The sequence below is a fragment of the Trifolium pratense genome, linkage group LG5 (assembly GCF_020283565.1).
Source record: "Trifolium pratense cultivar HEN17-A07 linkage group LG5, ARS_RC_1.1, whole genome shotgun sequence".
NCBI classification, from domain to species: Eukaryota; Viridiplantae; Streptophyta; class Magnoliopsida; order Fabales; family Fabaceae; genus Trifolium; species Trifolium pratense.
The window spans coordinates 53432593-53447568 of record NC_060063.1 but is presented as its reverse complement, the minus strand read 5'-3'; the positions used below and the strand labels follow the sequence as shown (position 1 = coordinate 53447568).

The 14976-nt window shown below is 33.4% G+C and overlaps 4 protein-coding genes across 4 annotated transcripts; 1 reads left to right on the top strand and 3 right to left on the bottom strand.

The window, feature by feature from the left end:
- Positions 1 to 253: 253 nt before the first annotated feature.
- LOC123883925 (probable xyloglucan 6-xylosyltransferase 5) lies at positions 254 to 2202 on the bottom strand. The gene has a single exon (XM_045932893.1). The coding sequence runs from the start codon at positions 1859 to 1861 to the stop codon at positions 521 to 523; it is 1341 nt and encodes a 446-aa protein (XP_045788849.1). The 5' UTR covers positions 1862 to 2202; the 3' UTR covers positions 254 to 520.
- Positions 2203 to 3496: 1294 nt separating this feature from the next.
- LOC123883924 (pentatricopeptide repeat-containing protein At5g61370, mitochondrial) lies at positions 3497 to 5691 on the bottom strand. The gene has a single exon (XM_045932892.1). The coding sequence runs from the start codon at positions 5240 to 5242 to the stop codon at positions 3776 to 3778; it is 1467 nt and encodes a 488-aa protein (XP_045788848.1). The 5' UTR covers positions 5243 to 5691; the 3' UTR covers positions 3497 to 3775.
- Positions 5692 to 6783: 1092 nt separating this feature from the next.
- LOC123886896 lies at positions 6784 to 7744 on the bottom strand. The gene is made up of 2 exons (XM_045936170.1): positions 7187 to 7744; positions 6784 to 6840 (listed from the first exon to the last, which is right to left on the bottom strand). The coding sequence occupies exons 1-2, from the start codon at positions 7742 to 7744 to the stop codon at positions 6784 to 6786; spliced, it is 615 nt and encodes a 204-aa protein (XP_045792126.1).
- Positions 7745 to 8077: 333 nt separating this feature from the next.
- On the top strand, positions 8078 to 13259 carry LOC123884032 (two-component response regulator-like APRR1). Its single transcript, XM_045933028.1, has 7 exons — positions 8078 to 9036; positions 10009 to 10170; positions 10282 to 10415; positions 10790 to 10957; positions 11307 to 11427; positions 11663 to 11716; positions 11883 to 13259. The coding sequence occupies exons 1-7, from the start codon at positions 8862 to 8864 to the stop codon at positions 12830 to 12832; spliced, it is 1764 nt and encodes a 587-aa protein (XP_045788984.1). The 5' UTR covers positions 8078 to 8861; the 3' UTR covers positions 12833 to 13259.
- Positions 13260 to 14976: the final 1717 nt, after the last annotated feature.

Below are 14976 nucleotides of genomic sequence, written 5' to 3'. Positions count from 1 at the left end.
ATTCTGGATTCACTATCATCTTGAGGGTGAACATGAATCCAGACATTGTCCAGAAGTTGAAGTGCCGCATGTCAAAAATTAACTTCAAATGATAATTCTGGCTAACTATATTGTACATTTTCTTTCTTTCATTTGTCTTCTCTTGGAATTTTGGAAACAAATATTTGAGATCTGCAAGCCAAATACACAGAAACAGAAACCAGTTGTTACCTTATGTTACAAATAAAAAAACATAAAAAATCAAGAGGGAGTGTATGTATATTAAGTTGAATTCATGCCCCAAAAGAGAAAATACAATGGAAGCTCAGTAAACAGCAGATCAGCAAATAAAATTTGTTTGCTGATAGCTCAAACACAGCAGGGAAAAAGATAACTTATGAAAGAATTCTATCCTAACATTTCAAAGAAGTACCAAGACAACAGAACAAGCAGAAGTTACATATGAACTGTCACAAAATCAAATTCCACTTCTAATCAATTACTATCTGCAATAAATAAGCAATTAAACTAGTTATTCTCACTAGCTTTTTGATTCACTACTTTCTGTAGAATGCCTTCGAATATCAAACTGGTCGACAAACTCCAAAGGAGTAACTGTCTCATTTCTAATTCTCTTAATCTTAGGACTCAACAGACCGCGATGCCTGAAACCGTAGAGTTTAAGCACTTGATTATCAGCAAAATTGAAAGCCCTCTCCATACTACTGAGACACCTCTCAACAGGATAATCTCCATAACTTCCACACGGCTTACAACCCACAAAATGAGTCACAAACGGCCACCTCTCATCCCCTAATCCCGGATGATACTTCTCAATCATCTCCTCATACCGATCAACCAACCCAGCCCAATAACCATGCAAATAGTAAGAATTCTCAAGAAAAACCTTATCCATCCACTTTTCCTTCTTAGACAGTAACAAATATATCAAAGCAGACTGATCATCAGCCTCAAAAGCCGGTCTCCCTTTAAGATTAGCAGTCAAGACCTTCCCAGCCTCTTCTCGAACAGGACCTTTAGGACCCATCGGAGCCCACTCATCAAGCAAATCCAAAGACCACTGACAATTCCTAAAAAGAAAACTACCAGTATTGATAGCAATCCATGACTTCTGCTCAAACAACAAATCAGGATAACCATGAATAACCAAATTATAATCATCATACTTAGACAAAGGAAGCTCAAAAACCATATCAGTAAACAATGCATCACTATCCATCCACCAAATCCATTCAACTTCAGGATGTGACAACATCAACCTCCTAATCATAGGCAATTTAGCCCAATAACCAGCAAGTTCAATATCAAGATGAGCCATATTATAAACAATTTCAATCCCATGTAATCTACAATAATCAATCTTATTCTTAATAGACTTCAACAAGTAATGATCCCCAATTGGGTTATCACAAGGCTTAGGAGGAGACCCAGTTAGTAACAAGATTCGAGCTTTACCTCTAACAAAATTAGGGTATTCAGGGTTTTGAACAAGCCATGTCTTACGCTGAGAATCCCAATCAGAAATCTTGGGACCAAGTGTGAAAGTAGCGTTTGGATTGAAAAAGGTTTCATCTTTATCATTAGGATCAGATGGGTCAGCGTCGGATCGGATCTCAGCGAGGATACGGTTTGTTTCTTCTATGATGTTTTGGTTGACGGCGTCGGAATCGGAGGAACTGAGGTTAACGCCGATAGTGCCACGTAGGACGAGGATTGTTACGAAACCACAGAGGATTGTGATTTTAATGTTGTTGAATGTTTTGTGGATCTGTCGACCGCGGCGGTTTTTGCTGTTGGTGTTTGTTGTTGGTAAACCTGCACTACTGGTTCTTTTGTGAACTGTTGTATTCTCTTTTCCCATTTTTTTTTTGTTTTGTTTCTTTCTATTGTCTCACTCTTGCTATGAGTTTCTGAAATTTGATTGATGAAATTGGACACACACAACACAACAAAACAAATCTGGTTTATTGAATTGGAAGATATAAGAAGAAAAGAGTTTTTCTACTTTCTAAAATGTTGGGTTTATGAACTAAAAAATTCATACTACAATCAGAAACAGAGCAACAAAGACATTCTCATTCTCATTGGGAGGTTCTGTTTTTTATTTTGTTTCAACCTAATCTAGCAGCTTAGTATTATTAATATTAATGTTTATGTTAATGTAGTTGGTCAAAAAGAAAGTTTATGTTATGTTAATGTTGCAAAGTGAACATTTTTTTTAGTTCCTACGCGCATATCAAATCAAATTACAGTACAACAATGGATGGAGTTGGACTGTACAATTTATTATTTTATTTATTTATTTTGACAAATATTTTTTTTTAATTTTATTTTGATAACACATTTTTAGGGGGTTTTTAATCATTATGTGAATTAATATTTCATTTTCTTTTAATCATTTACAAGTTTTTAGTATCTGACTCATTGAACCGCATAATTTGATTCGGCGACTAATTCGGCATCAAGTCGTTTCTGACTTTCAGTTTTCTCCCAATTGTAGTTATGAGGAATCGAACTGTGGTCCTTCCTACCAAATCAAACGTCAATTACTACCGAAACAACTAATGATTATTCATTATTGATATTTCATATTTTTTTAGCTTAAAAGGGAAAGTGGAGACATTACTCTATCCGACAAGTTAAAAGAGACAAGCAAGTTTCAACCACACACTTATTTAGATGAGACATTAGGCATGATAATTGAGAAAAAAGTTAAACCAAGGCACAAGCATAGGAATTGATTATTAATACTATATATTATTTTCAGTCAGTAGAATTTAAAAATATTGATCATAATCATAAATTTGAATTGTTACATGGTACTAGGAAAAAATTGACTGTTAAAAGCATATTTTTACAAAATTAATGAGGAAAAGAGAATTAAACCCCACACATCTACATCTGAATCCAGCTTTGGCTGTTCTGTCAAATGGACCATTTCTTGTCTGTGATCTATTGTGCACTCTACAACATCAACAACGTGTTATTCAGTTCTTCTACAAAAACATAGCATCTTCAAGGAAGAAACACGTTACACATTACATAACGTCACACTCACACTCACACCAGCATGCAGGCAGGCCAATGGGAAAGTGTGTGGATCCAACTTCCATATTATTGCAAATGGCATCATGGGTGAGAAATGGCCAAAGGTCCTACAAGATCCCCATACATGAATCTTGTCTATTTCATTTCCTTAACTTGCATGTGCAATGAATGCAATAACCCATGTGCCAGATTTCAAAATATATTACTCTTGCTTTCGCAGAATCTCAACATTGTGATACTGTCTACCTGAAGATAGTATTAGATACATATCAGCATATCCAACCTAGAAAAATGACCATTTTTATCATGCCAAATGAACCTCAAATTAATTGAGTTTAATTAATCATGGAGAAAACAGAAAGAGACATAGCCAAATGCAATGGTGATTAGTGTGAATACTGAAATAAGCTTTTCTGGGAATTCAGGTCCCAGAAAGTGAAACTATTACTCACTTGCAAAAGCACCCGTCGTTAGCTTTGATAACCATCCAAGACATGCATTATTAACTATTTTTGTTTTAGGATCCGAGGAAAAAGTGATGACACAATACGGTATCACTAACAAACATGAAAAAGCAGAGTAAAATTTGAACTTAAACTAACAAAAGATAAGATTATTAGGATCCAAGTAAAAATTGATAAGTACAGTTTGCACAAACCAGCAGTAATGTATTGTTATAAGCAGGCACCAATAATAAATTGTTCACAAAGACTACATAAATAACAACCTAAGATGCTGCAGATTTCTTTTTCATTTTCTTCTTCCATGCTGCAATTTTTCTCATTTTCATTCTCTCAAGATAATTTGAAAGTTTCTGCTGAGGCTTGGCTTTTGAGCTATCCACAACATTGATTTTTTCTGGTCTTTTAGGTTTATATACTTCTGTTATTGAAGGATCCAAAACATCCCTTGAGCACTGAAGAGTTATGCCCATACATGTGGCTTCATCCCAAAGTTCTTTTCCTTTTTCAAAATCCCCTCCTCTACAAAGCTTTGGAATGAGCACATCATAAACTGGTCCATAACCTCCCACTGAGCTTCCCTTCATTTTCTCAAACAATTCAAGAGCATGATTTACCCTTTCAACCCCACAAAGAATACCGATCAAACTGTAATAAAACTTATGATTTGGTACTAAACCTTTTTCAATCATTTGATCCACTATCTCTTTCCCTTTACCAAATCTACCACTCAGAAACAAAACCCTTGCCACCAGATAATAGCTGACCCAATCTTGAGTAACACCAGATTTGTTCATTGCTTCAAGTATTTGACAAGATTCCTTAACTCTTCTAGTCTTCCCCAAACAAGAAAGCAAAATGTTGTAACTGATTGAGGTCGGTGAAACCTTATAAGACCTCATCTCCATCATCACATTTAAAGCTTCAGGCACAAGTCCTGAAGGATTATGTCTGAGATTCCTTTCACAAAGGCACCTAAGGAATGTGTTATAGCAAACTAAATCTGGGATAACCCCGTTTGTCTTCATCTCTTGAATGATTCTCCTAGATTCCTTCACATTCCTCTGCACAGACCAACCATAAAGAAGACTTCTATAAATGCAAGGTAGCACGCCTTTAATCTTGTCTTTATGATGCCAAACTACACCTTCAGCCCTCTTAGCATGCCCTTTAGAGCAAAGAGCGTTAATAATAGCAGTAACCGTGAATTCATCAATAAGACACTTATACTTATCTAAGTTCTTAAAAATACCCAACGCCTCGTCTTCTTTTCCGAGTTTAACAAAATTCTCAGCTACAACACCAAAAGTTTGAGCATCCATGACTCTACCCTCCTTCTTGAAATCTCCAAGCAAGATATCCATTGCCGTGTAGTCTTTCTTTTCGGCGAAAACTCTAAGAGCATAATTATAATCCTTGTCTTCCAAATCATAACTCAAATTTTTATTGGACCATAAGAAGAACCTGAGCATTCTTCTAGTATGTGCCTCATGTTTAACAGAATCAATAACTTGAGCTACAAGAGACGAAGTTAAAGAACCCTTAAACTTATTTAGACTTAACTCTAGATCATCTAGTCCACCGACAGTGCTGGTGACAATATTGCAGAGGTCTTGCAACTGGGGAGGTGCAGATATTGATTGCAATGTGGAATAGAGAGACCCTGAAAATAATTGGAACTTATGGGCACACGAATTTTGAAGCCAACAGCGTTTAAAAGCGGAGCTTAGCATGTTGAATTTTCATTGGAGAAATTCATCAAACATGTTATGTGCATCAGTTGTAACTCCAAAAATGCGGTTTTCTTCGGAGAGAAAAAATGGAAATTCATTCGAATGGGACGGTTTTTCTTCAATGGCTGAAGACAGAGATCGAACCTTCAGAACAAGGCTCAGGTTTTGTTTGAAAATTTTCGTTACGTTCCTACTTTCTTGCCTTCAGAGATTCAAAGAGCGTGCAGCCATCGTGTGTTTCGTGGAGAAGGTTTTCGTAAGATATATATGATAGTAATTGGTTCCATTTAAACCGATGAAAATCTTTCAATTAGCGAGATCAGTCACTCACATCATTTAATGTACGAACGTATATTATTATTGCTTTGGGCTTACTATTTATTTTTTTTTTTGTGCATTTTATTATATTGTATATTTTATTAATTTGGGTTCAAAATAGTTAATGTTTTTGTTAATAATATTTTGTTCAATCTTTGTATATATACGTGTTGGTCGATTTCCGAAACAATTTACTGATGATTTTGGTATACAAATTCATCATCACATTCTTTTGGTTGATCCAAATAAAAAATCATTTAAAGTGTTGGTAAAAAAAAGTCAAAAAAATTACGTTCTACATGATTTTTATCATATTTAATTTTGAGTATGAGTTAAGTTAGTTTATTTTTGCTCTATTTTGAAAAATATAAATGACATATTTGATAAGGAAATAGTTTATCCAACTCACAATTCTCAAATAAAATTTATAATACAAAAAAATTATTTTTCAACATCGTTTTTTTTCTCGTGGCCAATTATATATTGTCATTTCAAGTTGACAAAAAAAATATGTTGTCATTTCAATAGTTAATTAAAGGCTTAATTAGTAAAATGATCTCTTAAATATATTTTTGGTTTTAAATTGGTCCCTTAAAGAAAAAAAATGTCTGAATAGGTATCTTAAAGACATCTCCATTAATCAATTTGGTCCATAAAAAAAGGTCTGAATAGGATCAAACTGATTAATGAATATGTCTTTAAGGGACCTATTCAGATCTTTTTTTTCTTTAAGGGACCTATTCAGACATTTTTTTTCTTTAAGGGACCCATGTGAAACAAAAAATGTCTTTAAGAGACCATTTTACTAATTAAGCCTTAATTAAAGTTTCAAGGAATGAGTTAAAAATTTTGTTACAAATGATAATGAATAATATACTAATATAACTTCAAATATGGTGTAAGTTTTTCGAAATGTATAACAAATATTTGAATCTATGTCATATTTAAATATTCGAAATGTATAACTGGGTGATGTAACGGAATCAACGCCGAAGTTGTTTCTAACGCTCCTACGTTCGCTGATATTGCTCGCGTAGTCTATGACCTTTCTATCAACCTATTCTACACATTTCTATTGATAACGCTCCTACGTTCGCTGATAGACGCTGATATTGATCTATACGATATAAATTTTTAATCCAACGGTGAGTTTTATAAAATTCGTTTTCGTTATAGTAGTATTCGTAACTTGTGCACGGTAAAAGACTTATATACTTGGCCTATTATGGAGACATAAGACCATCTTCATTGGTAGTACATATTTCAATAAGAAGTGATACCTATTAGAGCACCATTATCCCAAAACTCAATATGAGTTCTTTAAGTGGGTCATATATCATTCTTTATATTATTTTACACTTTTCAATTATTTAAGCAACTCAACCACATTTCTCAAATATCCATACAACTCATCAAAAACTCTTAAATGGGTCTCATTGGGTCCCACATGTTTTACTCATTTATATTTTACAATAATATATAAAAATGTATTTTACTCATTTGTTTTGCGGCTGAAATAATGTCGCTCTCGCAGCTCCCGCTTTTTTGTGTAGTCACAGCTTGTTTGTAGCACCCAACAAATTTTTGAACTGCATGATTTATTTTGTGCCATCGACCTTTTAGTACCATTGGTTTTCTTTCTATATACTTTTTGTCGCGATACTTGTTATAAGCTTCACCAATCCTCTTCCAAAAACTTTCTCCTTTTTGATCAATCCCAATAATTGCATTCTTTGAACTGTTGAGCCATGATTGAATGAGAACTTCATCTTCCTTTGGTTGGAATCTTGTTTTTGGCGTCTTAACAACCGTTGATCCAACTTCTTCACCAATGTTAATAGTTTCCAACCCACCTTGAGTGCAAAACTGTGGTGTTTCAGGCACTTGATCAATTGATTGCATGCCACTACTACTCATTTGAATCCCATGAAGCATAGTGGGGTTAGTTAATTGATATGGATAATTTTCAAAGTGTGGGTTAATTTGTAGATTTGGAATAAAAGGAGAATTTTGAAAATTCGGGTTAAAAGTTGGATTTGGGTTAAAAGGTGCATTTCCAAAGTATGAGTTTTGTTGATTTGAGATATGAGAAGAATTGCCACTATTTTGTAGATTTGGAATATGAGAAGAATTGACACTATTTTGTATATAATTTGACCAAGAATTATGGTGATTGGGGTTCATTGTCAAGTTAAATGTGAAAAAAATAATTTAAAAGAGATAGAATAAATAGTTAAGACTAGATGTGAATGAAAAAAAATAATGAAGTGAGATATCTATTTATACCAAAAATGATTCAAATTTTTTAAAATAAATGGGATATAGCCGTTGCAGTACTCATTTATACCATGTGTCAGTTTGTAACCGTTGGTAAACAAAGCAATGCATTGCACTGTAGCAACGATGAATTTCTTTGAATTATCCATGTGCTCCTGACAAAGAGCGTTGCTTTTCATGTAAAAAGCACCGATGTGTATGGTCTTAGGTATTAGTACTACCTTGGAGCAAAACATATTTAATAGGTACTACTTCTCAAATAAGTAGTATCATCTATCTTCTCATTATAATATATTTTTTGGGATCTACTTATAAAGATATAGAGTTATTGGTGGGAGTGATTTAGTGCTTATTAAGTACTATTATTAAAAATTTATAAACTAGTGATATGTACAAGTGAAACAGAGTTAAATACTCAAAATAAGAATGCTCCATTGCGGATGCTGCACGATTAAGCTACTAGATATTTTAGGATATTTTGGTTGTGATTAGTGGTGGTGGCTCAATGGGTGAGCAAAGATATTGAACTTGAAGTGACGTGGCCAGCTATCTATCGCTAACAAAATATCAACCCACAGCCACACTAACTACTAAATATCTATTTCTCTTTCCTTTTTCACTTTTCCTCTCTTTTTCTTTCCACGTCATTTCCCTTTTGCTATCTTACGCCCCCATTTTCACCCACTTTATTCCTTCTCCTTCTTCCTTTTCAGCGCACGTTAGTCCCCACCAGCATCCATCGCAAATTTTCCAATCCCGCAAACCCCATTTTCATTTCCAGTTTTCTTCCTTTTGGGTCACCAAAAAATTTGATTTTTTTCTTAACTATTAGATTTTTCCAAGTCCTCTTTGATTTTCCAATTGTGATTTTTTTTGGGATAAAGTGGGTGATGATGAGAATAGTTTATGAATTTCAATTTCATAGATGTAATTAATTAAGGATTTGGGTTAAAAATTTGGTTTTGGATGGAAGTTAGGTTGTTTTAGTATTGATTTGTGTTTAGTTTAGGGCAAAGGAGTTAAGATGGAGATTGAGGAACTTATTGATTTGAATAGCAAAGAGAGTAATTGTGGTGGAAATAATAGCAAGAATGGTGATGGATTCATTGATAGGAGTAAAGTTAGGATTTTGCTTTGTGATAATGATTCCAAGAGTTCAGAAGAGGTTTTTACTCTTCTTTTGAATTGCTCTTATCAGGGTATGAAATTTCCCCTTATTTTTTTGGCTAATAATTTTTGTGATTCATTATTTTATAGTGCTTAAGGATTAGGAATAACTAGTAACACTTGATCAATCTTTTGGTTTGCTTATGTGTTGTCACAAAGATTAAATTCAAATTTTGCTTTGTTATAAAGGTGTAGTGTAAGACATGAAAGGATGTTGTTATTTTGTATGTCAAATTTAAATTTCTTCTGGCTAAATTGATGTCTTCTTGTTATGGAGTTAAGAGTTTATTTAGTTTGACTTATTTGAACATGTCCTAAGTTCAAATAACTTAGGACAATAACTTAGGACACGTTCATAAACTATTTTCGGCTTATTTTCATAAGCTCGTTAGACTTTAGGATAACTTATGAAAACAGCTTAAAGCTTATATGAGAAGAATTTGATGTAATTTTATCTTTTTGATAAAGAAATAGTTTATACATAAGTTCTTGTAGGATAAATGCTTATGCCATAAGCGCCTAATAAGTTATTTATTCAAACATTGCCTTATATCATTTATTAAACTCATTGTGTTCTCTATCCAATTATCAAATTGTTTCCTTTTGATGCCTACGCCTGTTTCTTCAAGGTTATGAAACATCATTCCAAGAGGAGTATAAGTTAGGCATTTAGTCTGTGCAAGGGACTTGCTTACTTCAACTTTTAGAAATACGTCTAGTGTGGATTTTCATTGGGTGTTCATGAATTTGAGGTTCAATTTTATTTGTAAGAATTAGTGTCCAGATGTATGAACTTGTGCAATATTTTCCCCTTTTGAGTTCCCTCTCCCTTCCTTTTGAACTTCCATGAATGAAAAATACCTTTGCATGTAATGATTTGATTAAGTGTTCGCTGTTCCTGGTGTGGATGCAGTCTGGCTTTTATGATTTAATGCTTCTCCAATTCCTCAAATATTCACTAAAGATATATAAAGTATAAACTATGGATTTTTCATACTTCACAGTTACGTCTGTAAGATCAGCAAGGCAAGTTATTGATGCATTGAATGCGGAAGGGCAATATATAGATATCATACTAGCTGAAGTTGACCTTCCAACCAAAAAGGGCATGAAGATGTTGAAATACATAGCACGGGATAAAGAATTGCGCCGAATCCCTATTATAAGTAAGCTTTGGTTCTTTATTTTCACAAGGAACTTTGTAAGGCTAACTATTTTATTCAAACTATATTATTTTCTTTTGTCAATGTTATTTATTATTTTTATTTTTGGTTTAGTGATGTCTGCACAAGACGAGGTATCAATTGTTGTTAAGTGCTTAAGACTCGGAGCAGCAGATTATCTAGTAAAGCCTTTACGCACTAATGAACTATTGAATTTGTGGACACACATGTGGAGACGGAGACGGATGGTATGTATTGTCCTACTTCATATTTATGGATGTTGGCCTCTTGTGTTTATTCATACTATTTTTTCATTTCTATCTGTTCTTAAACTTCACCTGTGGTCTTTACTATGCATGTGCAATTGCATATCTCCATTTTGCGTCTTTTCCGATCTGCTTTTTTTTTGTGAACATTTCCTTATCCTATCATTCCTTATCTTCTTTTACGTTTAGTTCTGTTATATCCTTTCCCCTTCTAATCTTGTGTTACACATGCACTTGTCATATCTCCACTCCATTGCACATCCGCATTACATTTTTCTTTAAACTTCTAATGCATATTTCATATCATATATTCTCAAATGGAAGTTGAAATAGGTTTTTTATATCTATTCTGACAGCTTGGACTTACAGAGAACAACATCTGTAGTTATGATTTTGATATGGTAGCATCAGACCCAAGTGATGCCAATACAAACAGTACCACCTTGTTATCTGATGACACAGATGACCGGTCCAAAAGAAGCACTAATCCAGAGCCTGTAATTCCAATCCAACAAGAACAAGAGGTAAATGTTAGAAAGACAGTACTTATTAAGTAATAAAAAATTGAAAGTAATAGGTTCAGCATGATCAGATATTGACGAGATTGTGCATCACATGGAACCTTGAAACTAAATTGATTATATGAAGATATGGCAGTGTTTTTAAAATTAAGTTTAAGCTTGCTTTGCAAAGTATTTCACCTTTGACTGTGTAGACTTTGATATTGGCATTGTTCATACTTCCATTTATCACTTTCCAAAAAGAGATATATTATGAATTATAATGATATGATCAAGATTGTGCCTTATAGTTCATGCTATCATATACTTCAAGATTGTGCCTTATAACTCATGTTGTCGTATACTTCTTCAGGCCAGTAGTGCCACTGCTGCTGCTTCTGCTGCTGCTGCTGCTTCTGTTATTGAGGAGCTTCCATATGCTCGTGCATCAGAATATCAGCCTGATGTACCCGGAATTAGTGATCGGAGAACAGGTATGCTCATCCTTTTCGTTTGAAGTATACAATGTAGTGCCCAGCTATTCATTTTCTGTGTTTGTATGGGATAACTTGTTTGATAGATAATATGACACAAATTATTATTAACTTCAAGTTTTCCTACCTTTCCACACCTTCTATTAGCCAATTTTGCACTGTTATATCTTTTCTTCAATTTCAATAAAATTAAATACATGTGTTTGTTCATGCTTTGGTGTTATATATTGTACAGGTTCTTTAGGACAACATCCACCATGCAACAGAGTTACAGATGGTAGCTTTGATGGTAGTTTGCACATCTTACTTTTCCTTCTATAGCTTCATTTTTATAATTATAAAAATGACTTTAGTATAGAAGGGATACATGCGTTCCTGAAGTTGAACAAAATTTGACTGATGTGAGAACGCGTTGTCATTTTTTTTTTTCTTTCTGATTTTACATAATTTTGCAGGACATTTTTCATCAGGTCCAAAGAAGAGTGAACTAAGAATTGGAGAGTCATCAGCCTTTCTTACTTATGTCAAAACAACAACCAAGAAGAGCAACTTTGAAGAGACTGCTCATGTCGATAATAATGGTACTTCACAAGCAAGGGTGGAAGATATGATGAATCAAGCATGTTCTCAACAAGGGGGTAATGACCTTATAAGACATGAAAATGGAGAAATGTTTGAAAGCCATTCACAAGATGACTTACCTAGAAGCAATAGTATCCCCGATTCTTTCTCTGTTGACAGATCATGTACCCCACCTGCATCAATGGAGGTTTCACAGCAAAATAATTACAATGAAGAACATCCACATGGGGTGGTTCATCCAAGAAACGGAAGTTATGGTTCTCAGCTCGACCAATCAGGCATGCATGCCCAACATGCTTATCCATATTATACACCAGGAGGTTTTAATCATGTTATGATGTCATCAGCACAAATGTATCAAAAGAATATTCAGGACCTTCAGAGTCATGTTAGTTCATCTATGATTGCCCAGTACAATAACGTTCCCCAATGTCCACCTCATGCAACTGGGATGACACCGTTCCCGTATTTTCCAATGAGTATTTGTTTACAAACTGGTCAGGTTTCTACAGGCCATTCATGGCCATCATTAGGAAGTTCAACTTCGTGTGAAGCAAACTTAAGAAAAGTTGATAGGAGAGAAGCAGCATTAATGAAGTTTAGACAGAAAAGAAAAGAGCGATGCTTTGATAAGAAAATTAGGTATGTCAATCGGAAACAACTTGCAGAAAGGCGACCTCGTGTTAGGGGACAGTTTGTGAGAAAGTTGAATGGTATTAACGTGGATCTAAATGGACAACCTGCTTCCACCGACTATGATAATGATGAGGAGGAGGAGGATGAAAGCAATGATGTGAGAGATTCCTCTCCTAAGGATGCTTGAGAAGGTCAATTTGCCTCTTTGGCCTAAGCGTGCAGGCACAATGAATTCTTCCCTGCACTAAAATTGTCCTTTTCAGGACTTGCCTCTGATCCTTGCTTTGATGGAAAATTATTGTGTCACCATAGTTGACGAGTGCGTGCCCTTGATTCGACTTCGACCTTCAGGGATGCTGATTCAATTCCATTGCGCACCCTCATCCTGTGGAGTTAAAACAAGCTCTTGCTTGGTCTCTTTTGAATATCACTTTTTCAAATGATTCATTCTACTGAGCAGAAGATGAACCTCCTGCTGGTTATGTCCAATGCGTTTAAAAGTTTCACACTTATGTTTACTTGGAACTGTTTGGAGCAGGTTGTAGTTGTTCATAATTACAAAGAATATGTCAGACACCTTTAAATTACTACGAGTTTTTGGTCGAACAAAATTACTACCAGCCAAAGCATTTTCTCCTCCCTCATTTTCTTTCTAGAATGTCTAATCACTCTTGAAATTTTCAGGGGACTCTTTTAACAAAGCAAAATAAAGAACAGGGTTCATGAAAGATACTAATGCAGGGATTTTGATCCTCTCATCTTTGAATCCAACATGAGGAATTATGTTGATGATTTCACCATTTAATATCATCAAGTTTTACAACTCAAAAAATATGTAAATGGAGCCCATTGAATTTTAATGTTGAGATCATCTACATAATTCACTTTTTAGGGCCCGTTTGGTGCGCATGATAGGATAGTGACAGGATAGGATATACAACAGGATAGTGATAGGATAGGATATCAGCAGGATAACAGTTATCATCAGTTATCCTATCCTGTGTTTGGTGCACACAGGATAACAAACATGATAACTATTATATCATATTTTTAATACATATTTGTTCATACCAATATGATAAGATACATAACATATTTAAATGATAAAATTACCCTCGTAAAACAATTGTTATTTGTTAAAAATTATATTGTAATACTTTGAATTTTATAAATAAAAATATAAATAAGTAATTGTACAAAAAGAAAAAGTAATCAAATAACTTTAAATTTTAAATACAAATCATGAGAAAATAAACAAATTAAGTTTTTTATATGAATCATGATCAAATAAATAACTCAATTATTTTGCAATAAAACTACCATTGCAAAAGAATTATATTTAAGTTGTTATTAAAATTAAATTAATATTCTTATTTTGCAATTTTTTAATAATTATTTTAATTTAAAATATTGTAATTTTAGGAGAATTTTGATTTTTTAGATTATATAAATTACAAAATTACCCTTGTGAGAAAATCACATATATATATTTAAAAATTAATTATTTTATTATTAATTTACTATCAAATTATTTTATTAATTTTCAATTTTTTATTTTAAAATATATTTTATAGAATAAATCAACGATATTTTTTTTCTTATCCTATCCTGCTGGTAACCCAGCTCAAATTCAGGATAAGAATTTTAACTAGAGAAACAGGATAGGATAAGCTTCAGGATTAACTTATCATATTCTGTTGTGTCACCAAACACTAGATTGAGACAGGATATGATATAGTTATCCTATCCTGTCTCTTATCCTGTGCACCAAACGGACCCTTAAAGTATAATTCACTCTTTTTAGCACAATGAACCTTTTTTTTTATATAATTTTTATTAAAATATCCTCAGCTTGCAACGACACTTCAATGGTTCTTTGATTAAAATATAACTTTTTATTCTTTTGTTCCGATTAATATGAGTAACTTGCATAAACATATACATTAAATATGAATAAAATGTAATATCTAAAGTAAAGTTGTAGGACTTAATATGAATTTTTTAGAGTTACATTATTATTGAAGTAAAAAATGAATGAATTGTTGTAAGATAATGTGACCCACAAAATATTTTTCATTGAAGTTCACCATTGAAGATGCTTTAAGTAACGATGTAACTTGTACGAAATTTTAAACATAAATTTCATATTAGTTTAAAAGTTGGAAAATGTTAACTAGAGCATCGGTGCCCCAAACCCTAGTTAAAGAATTAAATATGGTAAAACTTGTGTACTCTACTTTTAAAAATATAAGAAAAATATTAATTGGTTTAAGAGGGAGTAGTTAGCATAGCATGAGTAGTTAGCTTTTCATTGATGCTTTAGAATTTAAG

Excerpts from the sequence above, each read along its gene's own strand:
- LOC123884032 (XM_045933028.1), top strand. The coding sequence starts at position 8,862 with ATGGAGATTGAGGAACTTATTGATTTGAATAGCAAAGAGAGTAATTGT. Across the intron at positions 9,037-10,008 it reads TTTGAATTGCTCTTATCAGG|TTACGTCTGTAAGATCAGCA; the intron begins GTATGAAATTTC and ends CATACTTCACAG. Across the intron at positions 11,428-11,662 it reads AATTAGTGATCGGAGAACAG|GTTCTTTAGGACAACATCCA; the intron begins GTATGCTCATCC and ends TATATTGTACAG.
- LOC123883924 (XM_045932892.1), bottom strand. The coding sequence starts at position 5,242 with ATGCTAAGCTCCGCTTTTAAACGCTGTTGGCTTCAAAATTCGTGTGCC.
- LOC123886896 (XM_045936170.1), bottom strand. The coding sequence starts at position 7,744 with ATGAACCCCAATCACCATAATTCTTGGTCAAATTATATACAAAATAGT. Across the intron at positions 6,841-7,186 it reads ATATAGAAAGAAAACCAATG|GTATCACTTCTTATTGAAAT; the intron begins GTACTAAAAGGT and ends GTGCTCTAATAG.
- LOC123883925 (XM_045932893.1), bottom strand. The coding sequence starts at position 1,861 with ATGGGAAAAGAGAATACAACAGTTCACAAAAGAACCAGTAGTGCAGGT.